We start from the raw sequence: 14,480 nt of genomic DNA, 5'->3' as shown, positions 1-14,480 counted from the left end.
GATCTAATCACAGCCGTCCGTTTTCCAATCAACGCAGTCAAAAGCAATATTAAACGTCTTTCTTGCTTACGATCCGCCGACGTCTCTTCCGGCGGCTGCCCGGTTCGAAACCCTTGAAGATTCGAAGAGTCATCGGAAGAAATTAGAAGTGCATTGATTTCTCTTAAAAATATTGAATTTTACTAAGGAGATCGATAATCTCTCCCCGAGAAAGAAGAATGTTTTGTGGATCCCCAAAATCGGAAAGTCGTTTTGAATTGTACAGAAATGGAATTTGTCCGATGAAAAAAAAAAGACAGCTAATTTACAAACACCCAGAAAATCCAAAGTATTGCGATCTATAAGCTTAACGAGAGAAAATAGAAAATGAGATTAAAGTTTGTAGCTTGAGCACACAGAAGGAACAAAACAAAAAAAAAAGAAAGATCAAAGACAGTATACACTATTTTCTTCTCTTCAATCTTATCCTGCGCCGCCTACCTCGATCTGCGCTTCGGTGGCCTCTTCCTCGGATTATTCTTCTTCCCCGGCGGTTTCTTCCCAAACGCAGAGCAGCAACCGCAAGTCGAGACTCTCGGAGACGGCGGGTCCACCGCCGGAGACACTCTTCCGGTTGCTCGGTGATGCCGTGGTGCTCCTCCGCCATTAGATCGACTCCTCTCGATTCCTCCCGGTTCTGGTAAACCGGTTTTGATTGGTCTGAGTTTGTCTTTCTCATCGCCGGCGATCGGTTTTCCTTGCTCCGAGCTTTCCGACATCGGCTTAGGCTGCTCGTCGCGTTGACTTTCGTCTTTCTGCTCGTTGGCCTGTTTATTGAGCTCGGCGATGAGACGATCGTCCCAGACTATACCGGAAGATCCCTGACGGCGGAAGGAGGTGGTTGATCTTTGAAGACCCTCCATGGATCTCTCTCTCTTTTCTCTCTCTCTCTCTGGCTCTTGTTTTCTTCGTTTCTTTTCAGCTAAAAGACTTTACCAAAAAAAAGTGATTATGCTTTTATAAGTGATTGATTAATCATTGTGTTCCAGACTTTCTTCCTTTTGTTTCTGTCCTCACTGTTTAAATGCGTGTCGGTCCACTATCATTACTGTTATATTATTACGATCATGATGTTTCCAATTTGAATTCATTTTTGTAACAACTAGCTAGGATCAGAATTAAAGTATTTGCAGAAATAATACCTTCAGTGAAACTAGGATAATATAGGGGATAGTTAAAATTCATTTTTACTCATCTCAAAATCAACTTTATAAAACATTAACATTACCTACTAAAATATTAAAAATCAAACTTAATTTAATTAGCGTATATAAATGGACAATCTTATATTTGTTTTGTTTCTTTAAAAGCTCAAATGGCGTAGGCTTTTTTAATAAACAAATGGCGTGGATTAGATAACAGGTTAGAAACGAACATGAGAATTGACTTTTAGGACATGATTAAATTTAAAATGAAATCTTCTTCTCGTTTGGGTAACCAAATATATTAGGAGAGTGAGTGAAAGATAAGATGCCAAATCTCTCGTTTTAATTTGAAAGGAAGAAAATATAATGAAGAGGTGAAAGTGGGTCAAAGTAACTCTGTGTGCCAATTTGTAAATAAGTCAACTTCATCGTATAACATATAGTATTATTCAAGCAAATAATTAACCCTCTTATCTTATGTATCTTCTGTTTTCCTCATGATTACACTAATTTGAAGTTTAAAGCATGTACATGTGGACATGTGAATGGGATTAGCAAATCGGTTTTCTCAAAGAAACATTCAGCTAGGGAAACGGTCGACAACTGTCATTATATATGGCTAAATCTCTCCTTAATCACCACAATATTAATATATTAGATTTTGATAACTCACACAAAATATTGTGAATTCAATATCTGTCAACAAAATTAAATAGAAACTGAGTAATGACAAATGGGTGTTACAAATGCAAGACTGATATTGACACACCACATTCAAGACTCAAAGCATCTGTATATATTAAAGGGATGAAGAAACAATCCTTCCACCGAAATGTATCGAGAAGCAAATGACTTGGAAGAAGAAAGGAAGAGCCACAGACAAGTATAACGTTCTCGAAACGCAGAACCGGTCTCTTTGTGCGGTGTGGAGGTTGCAATCATCGTCTCCTCTCCCGCCAAGAAGCCTTTCTCGTTCGGTCCTCGAAACGTCTACTCTGTATTGGACCGCTACAGAAACAATGCGTGCATTGCGCAGCAAACGCAACGGCAGGAAAACGCAGCTGTGAGGAGGGAGTTGAGTTTGGTGTTGACGCAGGTGGAGGGGGAGAAGAAGAAATGTGATGCAATGAAAAGAGCGAGTGAGATGGGTTTGCCTGACATTGTTTGTTGAGTAATTAGATGCTACCAAGATCGCCTTTAACATCAAAATTGTATGTGTTTCACTTTTTATTTTCACATGAAGCTTGGATCCTATTGACCTGTTCTTGCTGCTCTCTTTGTGTGTGTGGTTTTCTGGGGTGGGGGGGGGGGATTAAATGTGAAATTTTTGCTGGTAGTTGTTTATGTGTTAGTGGGAGCTTTTCTCAGGCTGTTACGTTTTGGAAGACTTCTATGAAATCAGCTCATTGGTTTGTACAAATGAGCAAAGAAACTCCATTCATATCTACCTTTGGCTGTTTCTGCATTGTCTGTCCATCGTCAGATCATTACCTGCTGGCTGCTGCACATCATTGTCTTTTAGCTTGTGTTGAAAGAGTAACAATTCGTTTTTAGCTTTCTCCGGCTTTTATCAGGTCATGTTTTGTACAAGTGAGCAAAGAAACTCCATTCGTATCTACCCTAAGCTGTTTCTGTCCATCATCAGATCATTCCCTGCTGCACATCTCTTACAAAACACAAGTCTCTGGAGAATTCCATTGATTGAGGAATTATAAAATTCGACTGGACCCTTAGATGGCTGATGGACCATGTGGGATTCAGTAGCTGACAAGAAGACGAAAGAATCCACCTAACAGAGACAACCCACAAGTTGCAGGAAATATATATAAAAATATCACAAGAAATGGAAAAAGAAACCAGACAGAGACAGACACACCTCTTCTTGATTTTATCGCCTTACGTTGAGAAAGTTTTCCCCTCTCTTCTTCTTTACTGCCTGATGGTGAAATCCAATAACAAAATTATATATTCCAAGTGGAAATCTGAGAGGCAAAGATTCCTCACTTCAACTTGATGCGACTACTACTGGTCCGGTTTCATCTGATGGTTTTGTTTGATAGAGATGAAAAAGCATTGGGTTGATTTGAGGCCGTTGTTCTGATGCCCCACCTGTTCCTCTACTACTTTTCCTTTTTGTTTCTGCCTTTCTGAAAACAGAAAGGCAATCCATCATCCTGCCCAACGAATTACAAAGATTTGTTTTCCAAGAGAATCTTGTGTATAACTTCTGTATTATTGAGGAGAAGTACTGATTCAGCTGGCAAGTGCAGAAAGTAAGTTGATGTTACAGATTCTAGGATCTTACTCCAAAAAGCTAGACAGAGGTTCTTCCCTCAGACTACCTGCGAGTCTTGTAACATAAAGTTGCTTCCTTTCTTCTTTTTCCTTTTTTTGAATCTGAGCTGGATTTGGAACTTGAATGTGAGGTCAGATTCAGGTTTGTAGGGAAGGAACAAGTTGGAAACTTTGGCTAGTTCTGTCAGAGGTGTATCTGGAGTTAGTAACTACTATCAAAAACATTTTTTAGACAGAAGCTTGGTGATGTATCTTCAGACTTTCACAAACCCATCTCATGGTTTAGCTCATGTATGCTGTTCCAATCGGATTTCGTGTAGGGTAAGACTAAGTCGTGTTCTAGCCACGCCACCGTCATCAGTCCTACTGCAGATGGACGAAAGCAGCGATCTTCCCAAGTCCAAGAAGGGCTTTTGTCTGAGTGAAGATTCGAGAAACAGTTTAAAAAGTCTCTCTGAAGATTCTTTGGTCAGGCAGGCCAACACGGTGGGGATTATCGGAGGTGTTTCAACAGGTTCCACACTGAATTTTGTGAAGAAACTCGTTGATTGGAGCTCACAAGATGGTAAAAGCTCCTTACCCTTCGTGCTTTGCTCTGATCCTGCACTCAACAAGGAGCTTCTCTCATACGAGGAGAACTCTTATCCTTCTCTCTACCATAGAGCAGAGTGTACTCCGGTGGATCCGAAACAGATTGTGGAAAATCTAAGGAACAAGAGAAGAACTCTCGAGAGATGTGGAGCTAAGTTAATCCTAATGCCTTGTCATATTGCACATACATGGTATGAGGAGGTTTGTGAAGGAAGCTCGGTTCCATTGCTTCACATGGGTGAATGCATTGCTAAAGAGCTGGGAGAGGCGAAAATGAAGCCTCTTGAAGCTGGGAATCCTCTGCGCGTAGGTGTGATGGCCTCTAGTGCCACGTTATCCTCAGGATTCTACCAAGAGAGACTACAGAGCAATGTCAGTATTCTATTGTGTCCATTGGAACAACATAATTGTTATCATTTTTGTCTAAGCGAGTCTGATACTTGTTTGTAAACAGGGATTTGAAGCGGTGCTTCCAGACAAGGCGACAATGGAGCACACGGTGATCCCGGCCATAGAAGCGATAAAGAGACAAGACATGGAAGGAGCACGGAACCTTCTGAGGATAGCATTGCAGGTGCTGCTGGTGCAGGCGGTGAATGTGGTGGTGCTCGGTTCAGATGAGATGCGAGAACTCTTGCCAGGGGATGATCCTCTGTTGAAGAAGTGCGTTGATCCTATGGATGCACTTGCAAGGTCTGCCATCAAATGGGCAGAGAGTCGATGATCTTATCTCTAAAGAGAATCCGTAGTTGGAGTTTGTGAATCCATAGCTGGATTTTGTGAGTGTGTATAAAGTATCTAAAAAGAAAAGTAGCTCGCCTGGGGAAGAATTACCAAAGTGTAAACCGGTGTTTGTGATGTAAAGATCATTTCCAAAACTAAAACCAAAGTCACTCAAACATGTCTTGTTATTAGTTTTTGGCCAACACAAGTGTGAACATGTCTAAAAGCCAAATAAGTTTGAACATATGTTGGCTTGGATTGCATTGTGTAATATCCCTTATTATTATAGACAATTTTTATTGGAATTAAAAAGGATTAAAGACACGAGGATGATATTTGTGGAAATGGTTAAATATCGGAAGGAGGATGACCAGGCATGCTTGGACAGGTTGTGTTGTTAGGGTTCTTCCTGTCCAAAGGGTTCTTTTTCTTATATTCGTTGCTGTTGTCATTGCTCATCCCCATTGTGTTCTTCACTGCCTCTGATGCTCCTTGCGCCATGCTCTTCACTTTCTCCCCTTTCTGAAATATCATCATTCTTATTTCTTACACACAAAAAAAAACCAAAGATACAACACAAACAACATGTAGAGTTGATGTGTTAGTTAACCTGCTGGAAAAAGCCTGATGCTTGAGAAGAGTTGGTGTTGTCCACTTTGCAATCTTCTCTCTTCACCTGTTTCAGACATCAGATTTCTCCACTTTACACCTCTTACTTTTACTATATATATATATTTTTTTTACTTTGTAATTAGCATAGAAATCAATACGATTGCTAAAAAGTCACAAGTGGTGGAGAAATTGAACAAGACCACTGACTTGAGCTTGGCCCACGATTTGGCCGGCCTTCACACTGAAATCCTCATTCTGTCCGCTCGCCATTTCTTACTTATTCTCCTTTCTTCTTAAACAATTTCCTTCTTTTATATAATAAGATCATGTCTTTATAAAACATTTTCTCCTCTGTATTCGATGGTGTTCCATTTTCCAAGGAGAGCTTGTCGCTTCTATGATCCATCATTTTCTAAACCAGGCTTGACTTATTCAACCCTCTCCCCAAAACCTTGCTCTTTCCATTTTTGCAATACGTTTTTCCTATTCTCGTCAATTTTGTTTTTCTTCATTTCAGAATACATAATAAACTCGTTCTCAATACAAAGTCTCGTCAATATCGATATAACCACTACGTATTACAGAGTTCGTGCCGAGACATCTAGACGTGAGATTGTACCTTTTAACCCCACTCTTAACATCTAACAATCAACCAGCCTGACACAAATCAAAACTTTTCCCATTTTCAGGAGTCCTCCTCAATCGCTCATGTCGTCAAAACCTTCAAAATCATTGACACCATCAGCTGCTTCATCCGCCGATTCGTCTGCCTCGTCATCCGTCTCCATTCCTTCCTCTGATCCTTCTCCTCCTTCTTCATCACTGTCCTTATCTTCATAGATCACAGGACCTCCATCTTCTTCTTCATCATCCAAGTCGTCCACAATCTATCATTAACACGAATCAGTAACATACTATACAGTCTAAATGTCACTATATTCTATGCTAAAGTGACCCCAAGACTTCCATTGCGTTATTTATTTCCCAAAGCGATCCATGGAATCAAAAACCAAACTAATGTTACCCCTAGGCTACAGGCTGAAATCAAAATTCTTCCTCGTTTTAGGGCAATGTAATACATACCAAGTCTAAGCCGCTTGAAACTTCAACGGCCGTATGAATAGTTGATACCCGTGATTCAATGAGCTGCACACACAAACAATAAAACGCATATCAATGATTCATCTATTCCAGACTCTCTGTTCTGTGTTTCTAACCGAGCCACGCGCGATGTGACAATAAACTCGGGCAGTTCCTAACCTGATATATGGAGTTTAATGCGAGCAGCGATGACTCTTGGGACATAATCCCACTGGAATGAGTAAGTAACAGACTCTTTATCCAAGGAATGGTACAAGCTAAAATTGCACCCCTGCAAAGCAAGAAAGTAAAAAAAAAAAAAAAAAAAAAAAAAAAATCACCACTTGAAAATCAGCTCCAACAAACACATAAAACAGATTACTATATCTCCAGCTCTCACCTTGATTGTAGTATCGGTAGAAGGGAATTTAGAAGCTTGAGTACGTCTGCTGAATTCAACTTAGCAACCGAATTAGCAATTACCTGTAAAGCATATAAAACTGGAAGAATTAACAAGAAACCAAGAACGAAACAAACAACCAAAAAGGTAAAGAAAAGATCTTCCGAACCTGTTCATCTCGGTTGTACAAGCAATCCAGTAGAAGAGACCGGTCATCAGCATGCAATGCTTGTCTCAGAAGAACGTTAACAGAGGCTGCGGTAGGAGGCTTATGATCGATCGGAGCAGAAGCTCTATTACTCTCCTCAGTGCTAAGTTTTTCTCCGCCTAATTTAAGACTCTCAAATTTATCACCCATGGTCGGCTCGTTATGAGCATCATCTACCAGCACTCCATCTGTATCTTCATCAAGACCTATATATCAAGAAATAGGAACCCTAATATTAAGATTCAAGCCATGCAATCTCTAGCTGGAGTCACTCAATAGCTTTATCCTCAACAATCTAGCCTTGCAGAAAATGTGAATTTTTAGCAACTGGGTATCAAGTATTAGATAATCTCTTACCGGACTCTCTCGCTGCGGGTAAATCGGGATCAGGTTCAGCTCGCTTCCTGTTCTTCTTCTTATGCTTCTTCTCTCGGGAAGGAGTGTCGGCGATTTCACCTGTTGAATTCATAAAAAAAAAACAAGAGAAGGGGGTTTCACCATGTGACAGAGCTACGAGCAGCAAAATTGACGAGAGAGGAGAGAATGAAGCGAACCTCCATCAGAGGTGGTGGGTAGAGGCTTCAGTTTCTCCTTGGCCATGGTCGGCGATGTACGAAAGAAGCGGAAAGAGAGAGAGAGCCGACGCGGGTTTAGGGTTCTAGTCTCAACAACTTTACAGTTAAAACCTACGGGTCGGGTCGGGTCAGATTGGGTGGGTTGAAGTGCTTTTACTCTATTGGGCCGACCTAAGTCAGTAGTTGGGCTGAGTTTACTTTTTATGTAATCTGTTCCAATGTATTTTTGTATAATCATTTTTTTTCTGCTTAATTTTATAACAAGAAAAACGGTATTTCACATTTTCTCAATAATTAGTTTGGATAAGCTTTTTCTATTAGTAGTTGGAAGCCTGTCACATGGGCTAATCCATTTGACCTGCATATTAGTGGCAACTGATGGATTTTGGATTGTGGTATGTGCATTTCTATTTGCACGTATGTTATGTAATCTTACACCTTCAAATTTGATAGATAATATGTATATACATACGTCAAAAGGACAAAAAGACAATATGTATATACAGACAGCTATTTTTGAATATATATATATTTTCTTCCTTTCACCCCCACTTAATAAGAAAGATAATATTTTTGAAAAAGATACAGAGAATAAAGATACATATTTTGGAAATAAGAAAGAATTTTTTTTTTTTTGCTAAAGCAAAAAAGTTAACGTTATGATTTGTTCTTATCTATTTTTAAAAATATCAATATCAAAACACAAATACATAGACATATAAAGCTACCTGTAGAGTCTGTATTGTAATCTGGCTCGAATAGGATAACTAAAATCAACATCTATACAGATCCCAACAGATGTAAGACTGATATGACATGTAGTAGATTGTAGATAACTACATATTATGTTTGATTTTATTTTTAAAATATATAGAAACAAAAATATGACTTGATTTTATAATAGTTTTGACTAATTATAAACCAACAATTATATCTTGGATATCTCTATAAATTGAAATTAATGATTTATTTCTAATAGATTTGAATGGAAAAAAGAAATACCATAACAGCTTATCATGTGTGTGGATGATGTGTGTTTTTGGTACGACACGTATTGAAATGTTAGCAAAAACACAAAAACTTTATAAGCCGTTTAAAAGGAAAAGCAACGGCAAAGAAAGTCAAAAAGACAAATGTGGTTAAATTGGCAAAGGAAAGTAGAGAGAGAGGGTGGACTTACAACGAGGAGGGAAGGGCAGTTTCGTCATGTTTGAAAAAAAAACTGAAAAGACGTCTCGACGCCTATAAAAACCCCACCGGCAACCTCACATTCACGCACGCGCATCCATTTTTATTTTTCTTCTTCATTTCACCGTTTCATACGAAACTCTCTTTACGAGGCTCTCTCTCTACTTTTCTCTCTCAAAGCCTCTTTCATTTCTCCGGCCAGGTAAAATCCTTTTTTTTATATTATTATTATTATTTGTTCTTCCGTTTCATTCGTTTTCTTTGGGCGATTACTCGTTGCCTAATCTCTCGATCCGATGACGTTGTGTCGTTTAGCGGTCTGTGGATGTGATCAGAATTTTCTGGGCATCAATTTCGCGTTTGGTTTTTGTTTTGTATTTTCTTTCCTGGGCCAAGAATCTCATCGACTCGTTAAATTGAAATCTAATTGATCTGTTTCCTGCTCTGAAATCTATGGCTGATTCGAATGTTTAACCGTTGATTAAAGGATTTTTGGACAAGTCTACAACTGTTTTTGATAAGTGAATAGTTTCAATTTAATTGACCGATAAATACGAATATTTTGAGTTGAAATCATCATGTTCTGCTATCATTTGTCGGAAATGTAACATTCACTAGGACTAAGTTCTGTGTCCTTGACCTTGTCCTGTTTCAAATCTAATATAAGATTATTTGTGTCTCTGTCTTTGATGTCGTGTTTTAGAGAACTGACTCTCTATGATATCTGTTTATGTGTTTGTTCGGAAGATAACTCTTTTGTGTTGCTTTCAGTGTGTGTGAGATGCTGAAGGAAAGACGGATTTTGCCGGTTTCAAGCAACAGGAGTAGGGTATCGCCTTACCCGCTTCGCTCTTGTAGGAGCAAGAAACAAAAAGAAGTGGAGTCACCTGTCGAGTCAGAGAGTGTGAGTGAATGGGAGGATGTGAGGTGTGTGATCTGCATGGAGCCGCCACACAATGCTGTCCTCTTGCAATGTGCTTCCTTCTCCAAAGGATGTCGTGCTTACATGTGTGACACAAGCGCCCGTCACTCCAACTGCTTCAAGCAGTTCCGCAGAAACAACAACAAGAACACAAGTCGCTGCAGTGGCAAGACTCTAAACTGTCCCTACTGCAGAGGAGAGGTTTACGGGACAATGAAGTCTACTTGCGCACGGAGATTCATGAATGCTAGGCCCAGGTGCTGTTCTATGGACAAGTGTGACTTCTCGGGGACCTATTCTCAGCTTAAAACCCACTTGAAAGCTGTGCATCCGGGTTTTATATCGCCAAAGTTGGAACTTTGGGAGCAACACATGTGGGAGCAATTGGAAAGAGAAGCCGAGTACATTGAAATGCTCAATGCTCGTCAGAGATGGGAAGCAGAACAGAGATTGTTGGCCAACTCTCTCCATCAGCTTCCATACCAACATCCCATGATCGATCTCAACTTTGATGCTTTCATGCACGATCTCTTTCTTGGTTCAAGGAGCCAAGCAAGTGCTGCCAATTATCCAGCGAACATGCCCCGATTGGAGTTCCATGCGCCCATGTATCCTAGATGGACTCCGTGAAGATTCAAGTGCTATGTCTTGTGACTTTGATCAAAGTTTTGATGTCTCCCTTGATTCTTTATCCATAATGTACTTCAGTGTTTAGGTTTTATAGCGACATCAGCTCTGGTCCTAGGCATAATCTAAATTTTGTTGTATTTTAAGTGTCTGTTAGTCAAAGTATCCATAGCTGCGAGCTCATCTTCGCATATTCAAAATTTAATCAAAAATTCACATTCTTCTTATTTTTTATGGTTGTTAAACATTTAATTTTCTTCATAAAGTTACCATAGCTCCGAGCTTATTTCCCATGGTAGAAAAGACATTCACATTCTAAGCTCCATTTTGTTTTTGAATTCAAAACTCATTAGTCATATATCATAAATATTTGCCCGCAAAGGAAGATCAAAATTTCAGAGTTTCCCATAAGAAAAAGAAAACAGAACTAATGATTGTTTGGAACAGAACACAAGTAGCGAAGTGTGTACTCGTTGGAAGAACACATATCTGCCAGATCCTGGTGGGCTCTGGTGATTGCCTTCTGCAGCGATCTCAGTGCTGGCAGTAGATTTCTGTAGTTTCGCTGAATGGAGCTTGCGTGTGCCTTGCAGATTTCCTGAACATAAATACAAAGTTCGATCAGCTAAGAGCAGTTAGGTAAGAGATTAACGGAGAATAGGAAAGAAAGAGCATACCTGACACCAGCGAAGTAAGAACTCCAGATGAGGACAGTTCTCAAGCAGATCCACCAAAGCTTCCATAAGCCTTTCTAAGTATTTCTGGGGGACAGAGATTGCAACAGCTTTTATGTCTGCAGGGGTTACAGCAAAGATGCATTTTTTTATGAGGCTGTCTTCGTTCAAACGCATACTCAGAGCAAGTGCTCTGCTCACTTTATCATCCTCTATGGCATCCTCAACCGCCTACGCAAACAACACATTACCTTTGCTTTTTCAGAACCAATAATCAGAACTATAAACATCACCCGCTTATAAAGGTGATAATCAGACAAGAAACCTGACACATTGAATCGATTTACAAAAGGCTCACCTCTGGTGTCACGTCTATGTCAAGATCGGTTGGATCAAAGATGAAGGATTCGTCAATTGAAAAGAAAAGAACTCCTTCCGTTGTTGCAGCTGCAAAGCTCCTCCCAGTTGGGGCAATGCTGAGGCTTTTTGTCCGGATAACGGGCCTGCCGCGGTTAGGCCTGGATCCAGGCAGATCATAACCCAAATTCCCCCGAGACTGTTTATCAATGCCATCTTCTTCATCGCTGTTATCATCATCAATCAGATCCATTGGTCCTGCTTCCGTCATCTTCTTGGAGTTCAGTAAGTCAAGAGCCCCATCTAATGAGAGATTACGGGATATTTGAAACCGGCGCAACAGAACCTGAAAAAGGTAAATATTTCAGACCTTTTGAGTAAGTTTCTTTGATAAGCAAAACACGAGCTTTCAAATCAGCATCAAACTTTTGAGGCCAAGAAAAGCTGAATTCCAAAAAAAAAGAGCTAATGAGCTAACCTGATCTGAGATGTCATACATGCAAATATATCTGCTATTTCCTGCGGCTAGAAGATAACCTCCATCAGCGGAATAGCACAATGTTGTAAAGCACTTTCCAGAAGTTGAATTAGCCGCAGACCGACGGTCAGTCATGTTGCGACCTCCAGCGATATCTCTCCGCCCCTCTATGGTGTACATCAACACACCATCAATGGTGTCCCAGAAATGGATCTGCCCATCTAGCGTACTCGAGGCTAGCTGCTTCCCATCAGGACGGAAAGTAACTGTTAGAACATCGTGGTTGTGTTGAAACGTCTCCACTGTGCCCTTGCTAGCAAACACATCCCACAACCGAACCGTATTGTCCCATGATGATGAAGCTAAATTTTGCTGCAAAGAAAGAAATATGTATCTAGATAAGGCATGGGAGTTATAACACCATAAGCAAGAAGTATACATTACTCCAAAAAATTACTACGTCATTAGCTAGCTTTTACATATTTGTTTTGAGTCAAGAAACAAAATATATTTAGACCAAACGACATAAGAGACTACTACAGTTTACTTACCGTCAAGGGAGAAAACATTAACCCATGAACGGGAGCCTCATGCCCATTCAGAATATCCTTTATTTGCCCAGTCTTCTTGGACCATACAAAAATCTGTAGATAGGCAAGTAGAAAAGTGAATCACCTCACCCTACGAACCTGCGAGTCTGTATCTGTGAGTACGTGAGTGAAATCAGTAAAGCCATAAGTTGTATTACCTCGAATGAATCTAGGGTCCCAGCACAGACGACGTCACCACTTGGGTCTGCTGTTAAGGAAACAAACTGCCGGGGTGTAGGGGTTGTATATGTTTTGTAGTTCTTGTATCTTCGAAAATCCCAAGCACGAACAGTGCCGTCAAGAGAAGCGCTTAAGAGGGAGTGGTTATCAGCCATAAAATGAAGAGCAGTGACTGCATTGGTGTGCTCTGTAAAGGTGATGAAACATGATCCTGATGTAAGGTTCCACACCTGTAAAATGTAACATTAAAAAACAGGGGCTGGTTAACTTCAGATTTAGATGATAAGCATGGCATAGAACAAAATAGTTAAGTATTTGAAATTTTAATACCTTGACTTTGTTATCATCAGCACCAGTTGCCAAGAATTGTGAATCAGGTGAGTAAGTGACACAGTTCACATCAAAATAGTGTCCTTGTTGCTTCAGTATATAGCTTTCAGATCGCCACTCCCAGACTAACAGTTGCCCAAGTTTCGCGCAGCCAAAGGTCAGCCAATTACCACGCTCGTTAAAGACAGCAGTTGTTAGCTTCTCCCTAGAAACAGACAGCAGATGAATACAGATGAAATCTGGCATCTGATAAAGCCCGAAAACACCATTTGAGAACCCAACCACAACCATGTCGAGCCCCTGGTGATAGTCACAAGCTGTCACTTTAGCTGATCCCTGATTAAAACCATCCTTCCTCAACAAAACCCATTTCCCTCTATGCATATACTCTTCATCATCATCATCTTCTGACTCACGACCTCTACCGTCATACTTTTTTCGTTTTTTAATATCAGTGCCAATACCAACACCATTTTCCACCATTACCTCATCAGCCCTCTCTGGAGTATCAGGAGAGGGTGGCTCAGAGTGGTCATCTTCGGCTTCATCCAAATTGATATCCTTTCCGCTATAGCCCCAACTAAATATGTAACCATCCCGTGCAATGGTGAAAGCTCTGTTGACCTTGTTAGTCAATTTATCAACACCAAAGAAGCAACCCACAACAGAATCTCTGTGACCCAGCAACAAAAAAGGTTTATTTAAGACACCCTTCAACTTTCTGACGCAAAACAGCCTAGCTGCTAAATCCTTTGACCCAACAAGCAAATAATCAGAGTCCAAGCTCCACTCCAAGGAGACAACTTTATCATCAGAATTAGCAAAAGTCCTAATACGCTCAAAGGCGAAAACCGCTCGACTGAAACCAGGTGATTGCCATATCTCGACCAACTTACCTATCCCGACAGCGAAGTACTTGCCATTAGGGCTGAACTTCAAGGCGCCGACTCTTTCCTTGAAGCTCATTCTGTGAAGAATGACCCTTTGGGGAACGTTGATGAAGAGGCATCGCTTATTTTCATCGACAACAATTAGGAAAGTCCCGTCGGGAGAGGCAGCAAGACGACAAATATTGGAAGAGGTATAGATCGGAAGAGTAACCGCCTGGTGCTTGTGGAGGTCCGTGACGGAGACACGATTGCCGACGGGTGAAATAAGCTGAGTGTTCTTCGTGATGACGACGTTCCCGCCTCTGTAGGGGGCGCCAAGAAGGTTCTGGAAGCGGTAGTTCATGGCGTTCGGGTCCCAACAATGTCTGGAGAGAAATGTGAAGCCGGAGACGAAGATTACGGCGTTAGGGTTTAAGGATTGGTTTCAATCTCGGACCTAGAACCCCTCTCTATTTTTCTGATTTTAAATAATTTTAATTGTTGCTACCCAATAAAAACTTTAATTATCAAATACCGTCGACAGTTTGTTTGACTTAATTTCATAGACAACCCGCGCAATCTGCAGGTCCATGGGCT

The 14,480-nt window shown here is 40.5% G+C and overlaps 6 protein-coding genes across 8 annotated transcripts; 2 read left to right on the top strand and 4 right to left on the bottom strand.

The window, feature by feature from the left end:
- Positions 1-239: 239 nt before the first annotated feature.
- On the bottom strand, positions 240-978 carry LOC18993331 (uncharacterized protein At1g15400). The gene has a single exon (XM_006416847.2). The coding sequence runs from the start codon at positions 900-902 to the stop codon at positions 477-479; it is 426 nt and encodes a 141-aa protein (XP_006416910.1). The 5' UTR covers positions 903-978; the 3' UTR covers positions 240-476.
- A 2,135-nt stretch (positions 979-3,113) lies between these two features.
- LOC18993330 (probable amino-acid racemase) lies at positions 3,114-5,108 on the top strand. 3 transcript variants are annotated; one of them, XM_024152565.1, is made up of 3 exons: positions 3,115-3,457; positions 3,800-4,442; positions 4,525-5,108. In XM_024152565.1, exons 2-3 carry the CDS (start codon positions 3,852-3,854, stop codon positions 4,792-4,794), a joined length of 861 nt encoding a protein of 286 aa, XP_024008333.1. In that variant the 5' UTR covers positions 3,115-3,457; positions 3,800-3,851; the 3' UTR covers positions 4,795-5,108. The 3 variants fall into 3 exon arrangements, with proteins under 3 accessions (XP_006416907.1, XP_024008333.1, XP_024008332.1); XM_024152564.1 differs by having other exon boundaries at positions 3,115-3,680; XM_006416844.2 differs by having other exon boundaries at positions 3,114-4,442.
- LOC18993328 (late embryogenesis abundant protein 1) lies at positions 5,109-5,740 on the bottom strand. The gene is made up of 3 exons (XM_006416845.2): positions 5,613-5,740; positions 5,404-5,469; positions 5,109-5,315 (listed from the first exon to the last, which is right to left on the bottom strand). Exons 1-3 carry the CDS (start codon positions 5,673-5,675, stop codon positions 5,142-5,144), a joined length of 303 nt encoding a protein of 100 aa, XP_006416908.1. The 5' UTR covers positions 5,676-5,740; the 3' UTR covers positions 5,109-5,141.
- Positions 5,741-5,912: 172 nt separating this feature from the next.
- Positions 5,913-7,739, bottom strand: LOC18993327 (WD repeat-containing protein 43). The gene is made up of 7 exons (XM_006416843.2): positions 7,648-7,739; positions 7,451-7,549; positions 7,055-7,299; positions 6,886-6,968; positions 6,666-6,777; positions 6,489-6,551; positions 5,913-6,292 (listed from the first exon to the last, which is right to left on the bottom strand). The coding sequence occupies exons 1-7, from the start codon at positions 7,691-7,693 to the stop codon at positions 6,104-6,106; spliced, it is 837 nt and encodes a 278-aa protein (XP_006416906.1). The 5' UTR covers positions 7,694-7,739; the 3' UTR covers positions 5,913-6,103.
- Positions 7,740-8,947: 1,208 nt separating this feature from the next.
- LOC18993326 lies at positions 8,948-10,622 on the top strand. The gene is made up of 2 exons (XM_006416842.2): positions 8,948-9,058; positions 9,628-10,622. The coding sequence occupies exon 2, from the start codon at positions 9,638-9,640 to the stop codon at positions 10,406-10,408; it is 771 nt and encodes a 256-aa protein (XP_006416905.1). The 5' UTR covers positions 8,948-9,058; positions 9,628-9,637; the 3' UTR covers positions 10,409-10,622.
- Positions 10,623-10,737: 115 nt separating this feature from the next.
- Positions 10,738-14,313, bottom strand: LOC18993325 (periodic tryptophan protein 2). Its single transcript, XM_006416841.2, has 7 exons — positions 13,015-14,313; positions 12,663-12,914; positions 12,466-12,558; positions 11,915-12,286; positions 11,438-11,782; positions 11,083-11,310; positions 10,738-11,003 (listed from the first exon to the last, which is right to left on the bottom strand). The coding sequence occupies exons 1-7, from the start codon at positions 14,245-14,247 to the stop codon at positions 10,833-10,835; spliced, it is 2,694 nt and encodes an 897-aa protein (XP_006416904.1). The 5' UTR covers positions 14,248-14,313; the 3' UTR covers positions 10,738-10,832.
- Between the last annotated feature and the right edge of the window lie 167 nt (positions 14,314-14,480).

This window comes from Eutrema salsugineum, unplaced genomic scaffold (genome assembly GCF_000478725.1).
Source record: "Eutrema salsugineum unplaced genomic scaffold, Eutsalg1_0 scaffold_5, whole genome shotgun sequence".
Classification (NCBI taxonomy): Eukaryota; Viridiplantae; Streptophyta; class Magnoliopsida; order Brassicales; family Brassicaceae; genus Eutrema; species Eutrema salsugineum.
Note: the sequence above shows the minus strand (reverse complement) of the source record. Positions and strands in the feature narration are given on the sequence as shown.

Bases quoted from the DNA above. Each gene is read 5' to 3' on its own strand.
- LOC18993331 (XM_006416847.2), bottom strand. From the start codon at position 902: ATGGAGGGTCTTCAAAGATCAACCACCTCCTTCCGCCGTCAGGGATCT.
- LOC18993330 (XM_006416844.2), top strand. From the start codon at position 3,726: ATGTATCTTCAGACTTTCACAAACCCATCTCATGGTTTAGCTCATGTA. The intron at 4,443-4,524 runs GTCAGTATTCTA...GTTTGTAAACAG, and splicing joins AAGAGAGACTACAGAGCAAT to GGATTTGAAGCGGTGCTTCC.
- LOC18993328 (XM_006416845.2), bottom strand. From the start codon at position 5,675: ATGGCGAGCGGACAGAATGAGGATTTCAGTGTGAAGGCCGGCCAAATC. The intron at 5,470-5,612 runs GTCAGTGGTCTT...TGTCTGAAACAG, and splicing joins AAATCGTGGGCCAAGCTCAA to GTGAAGAGAGAAGATTGCAA. The intron at 5,316-5,403 runs GTTAACTAACAC...ATGATATTTCAG, and splicing joins CATCAGGCTTTTTCCAGCAG to AAAGGGGAGAAAGTGAAGAG.
- LOC18993327 (XM_006416843.2), bottom strand. From the start codon at position 7,693: ATGGCCAAGGAGAAACTGAAGCCTCTACCCACCACCTCTGATGGAG. The intron at 6,778-6,885 runs GTGAGAGCTGGA...CTTGCTTTGCAG, and splicing joins CTACCGATACTACAATCAAG to GGGTGCAATTTTAGCTTGTA. The intron at 6,552-6,665 runs GTTAGGAACTGC...TTGTGTGTGCAG, and splicing joins CATTAAACTCCATATATCAG to CTCATTGAATCACGGGTATC.
- LOC18993326 (XM_006416842.2), top strand. From the start codon at position 9,638: ATGCTGAAGGAAAGACGGATTTTGCCGGTTTCAAGCAACAGGAGTAGG.
- LOC18993325 (XM_006416841.2), bottom strand. From the start codon at position 14,247: ATGAACTACCGCTTCCAGAACCTTCTTGGCGCCCCCTACAGAGGCGGG. The intron at 11,783-11,914 runs GTTAGCTCATTA...TACCTTTTTCAG, and splicing joins TGTATGACATCTCAGATCAG to GTTCTGTTGCGCCGGTTTCA. The intron at 11,004-11,082 runs GTATGCTCTTTC...ATTTATGTTCAG, and splicing joins TCTTACTTCGCTGGTGTCAG to GAAATCTGCAAGGCACACGC.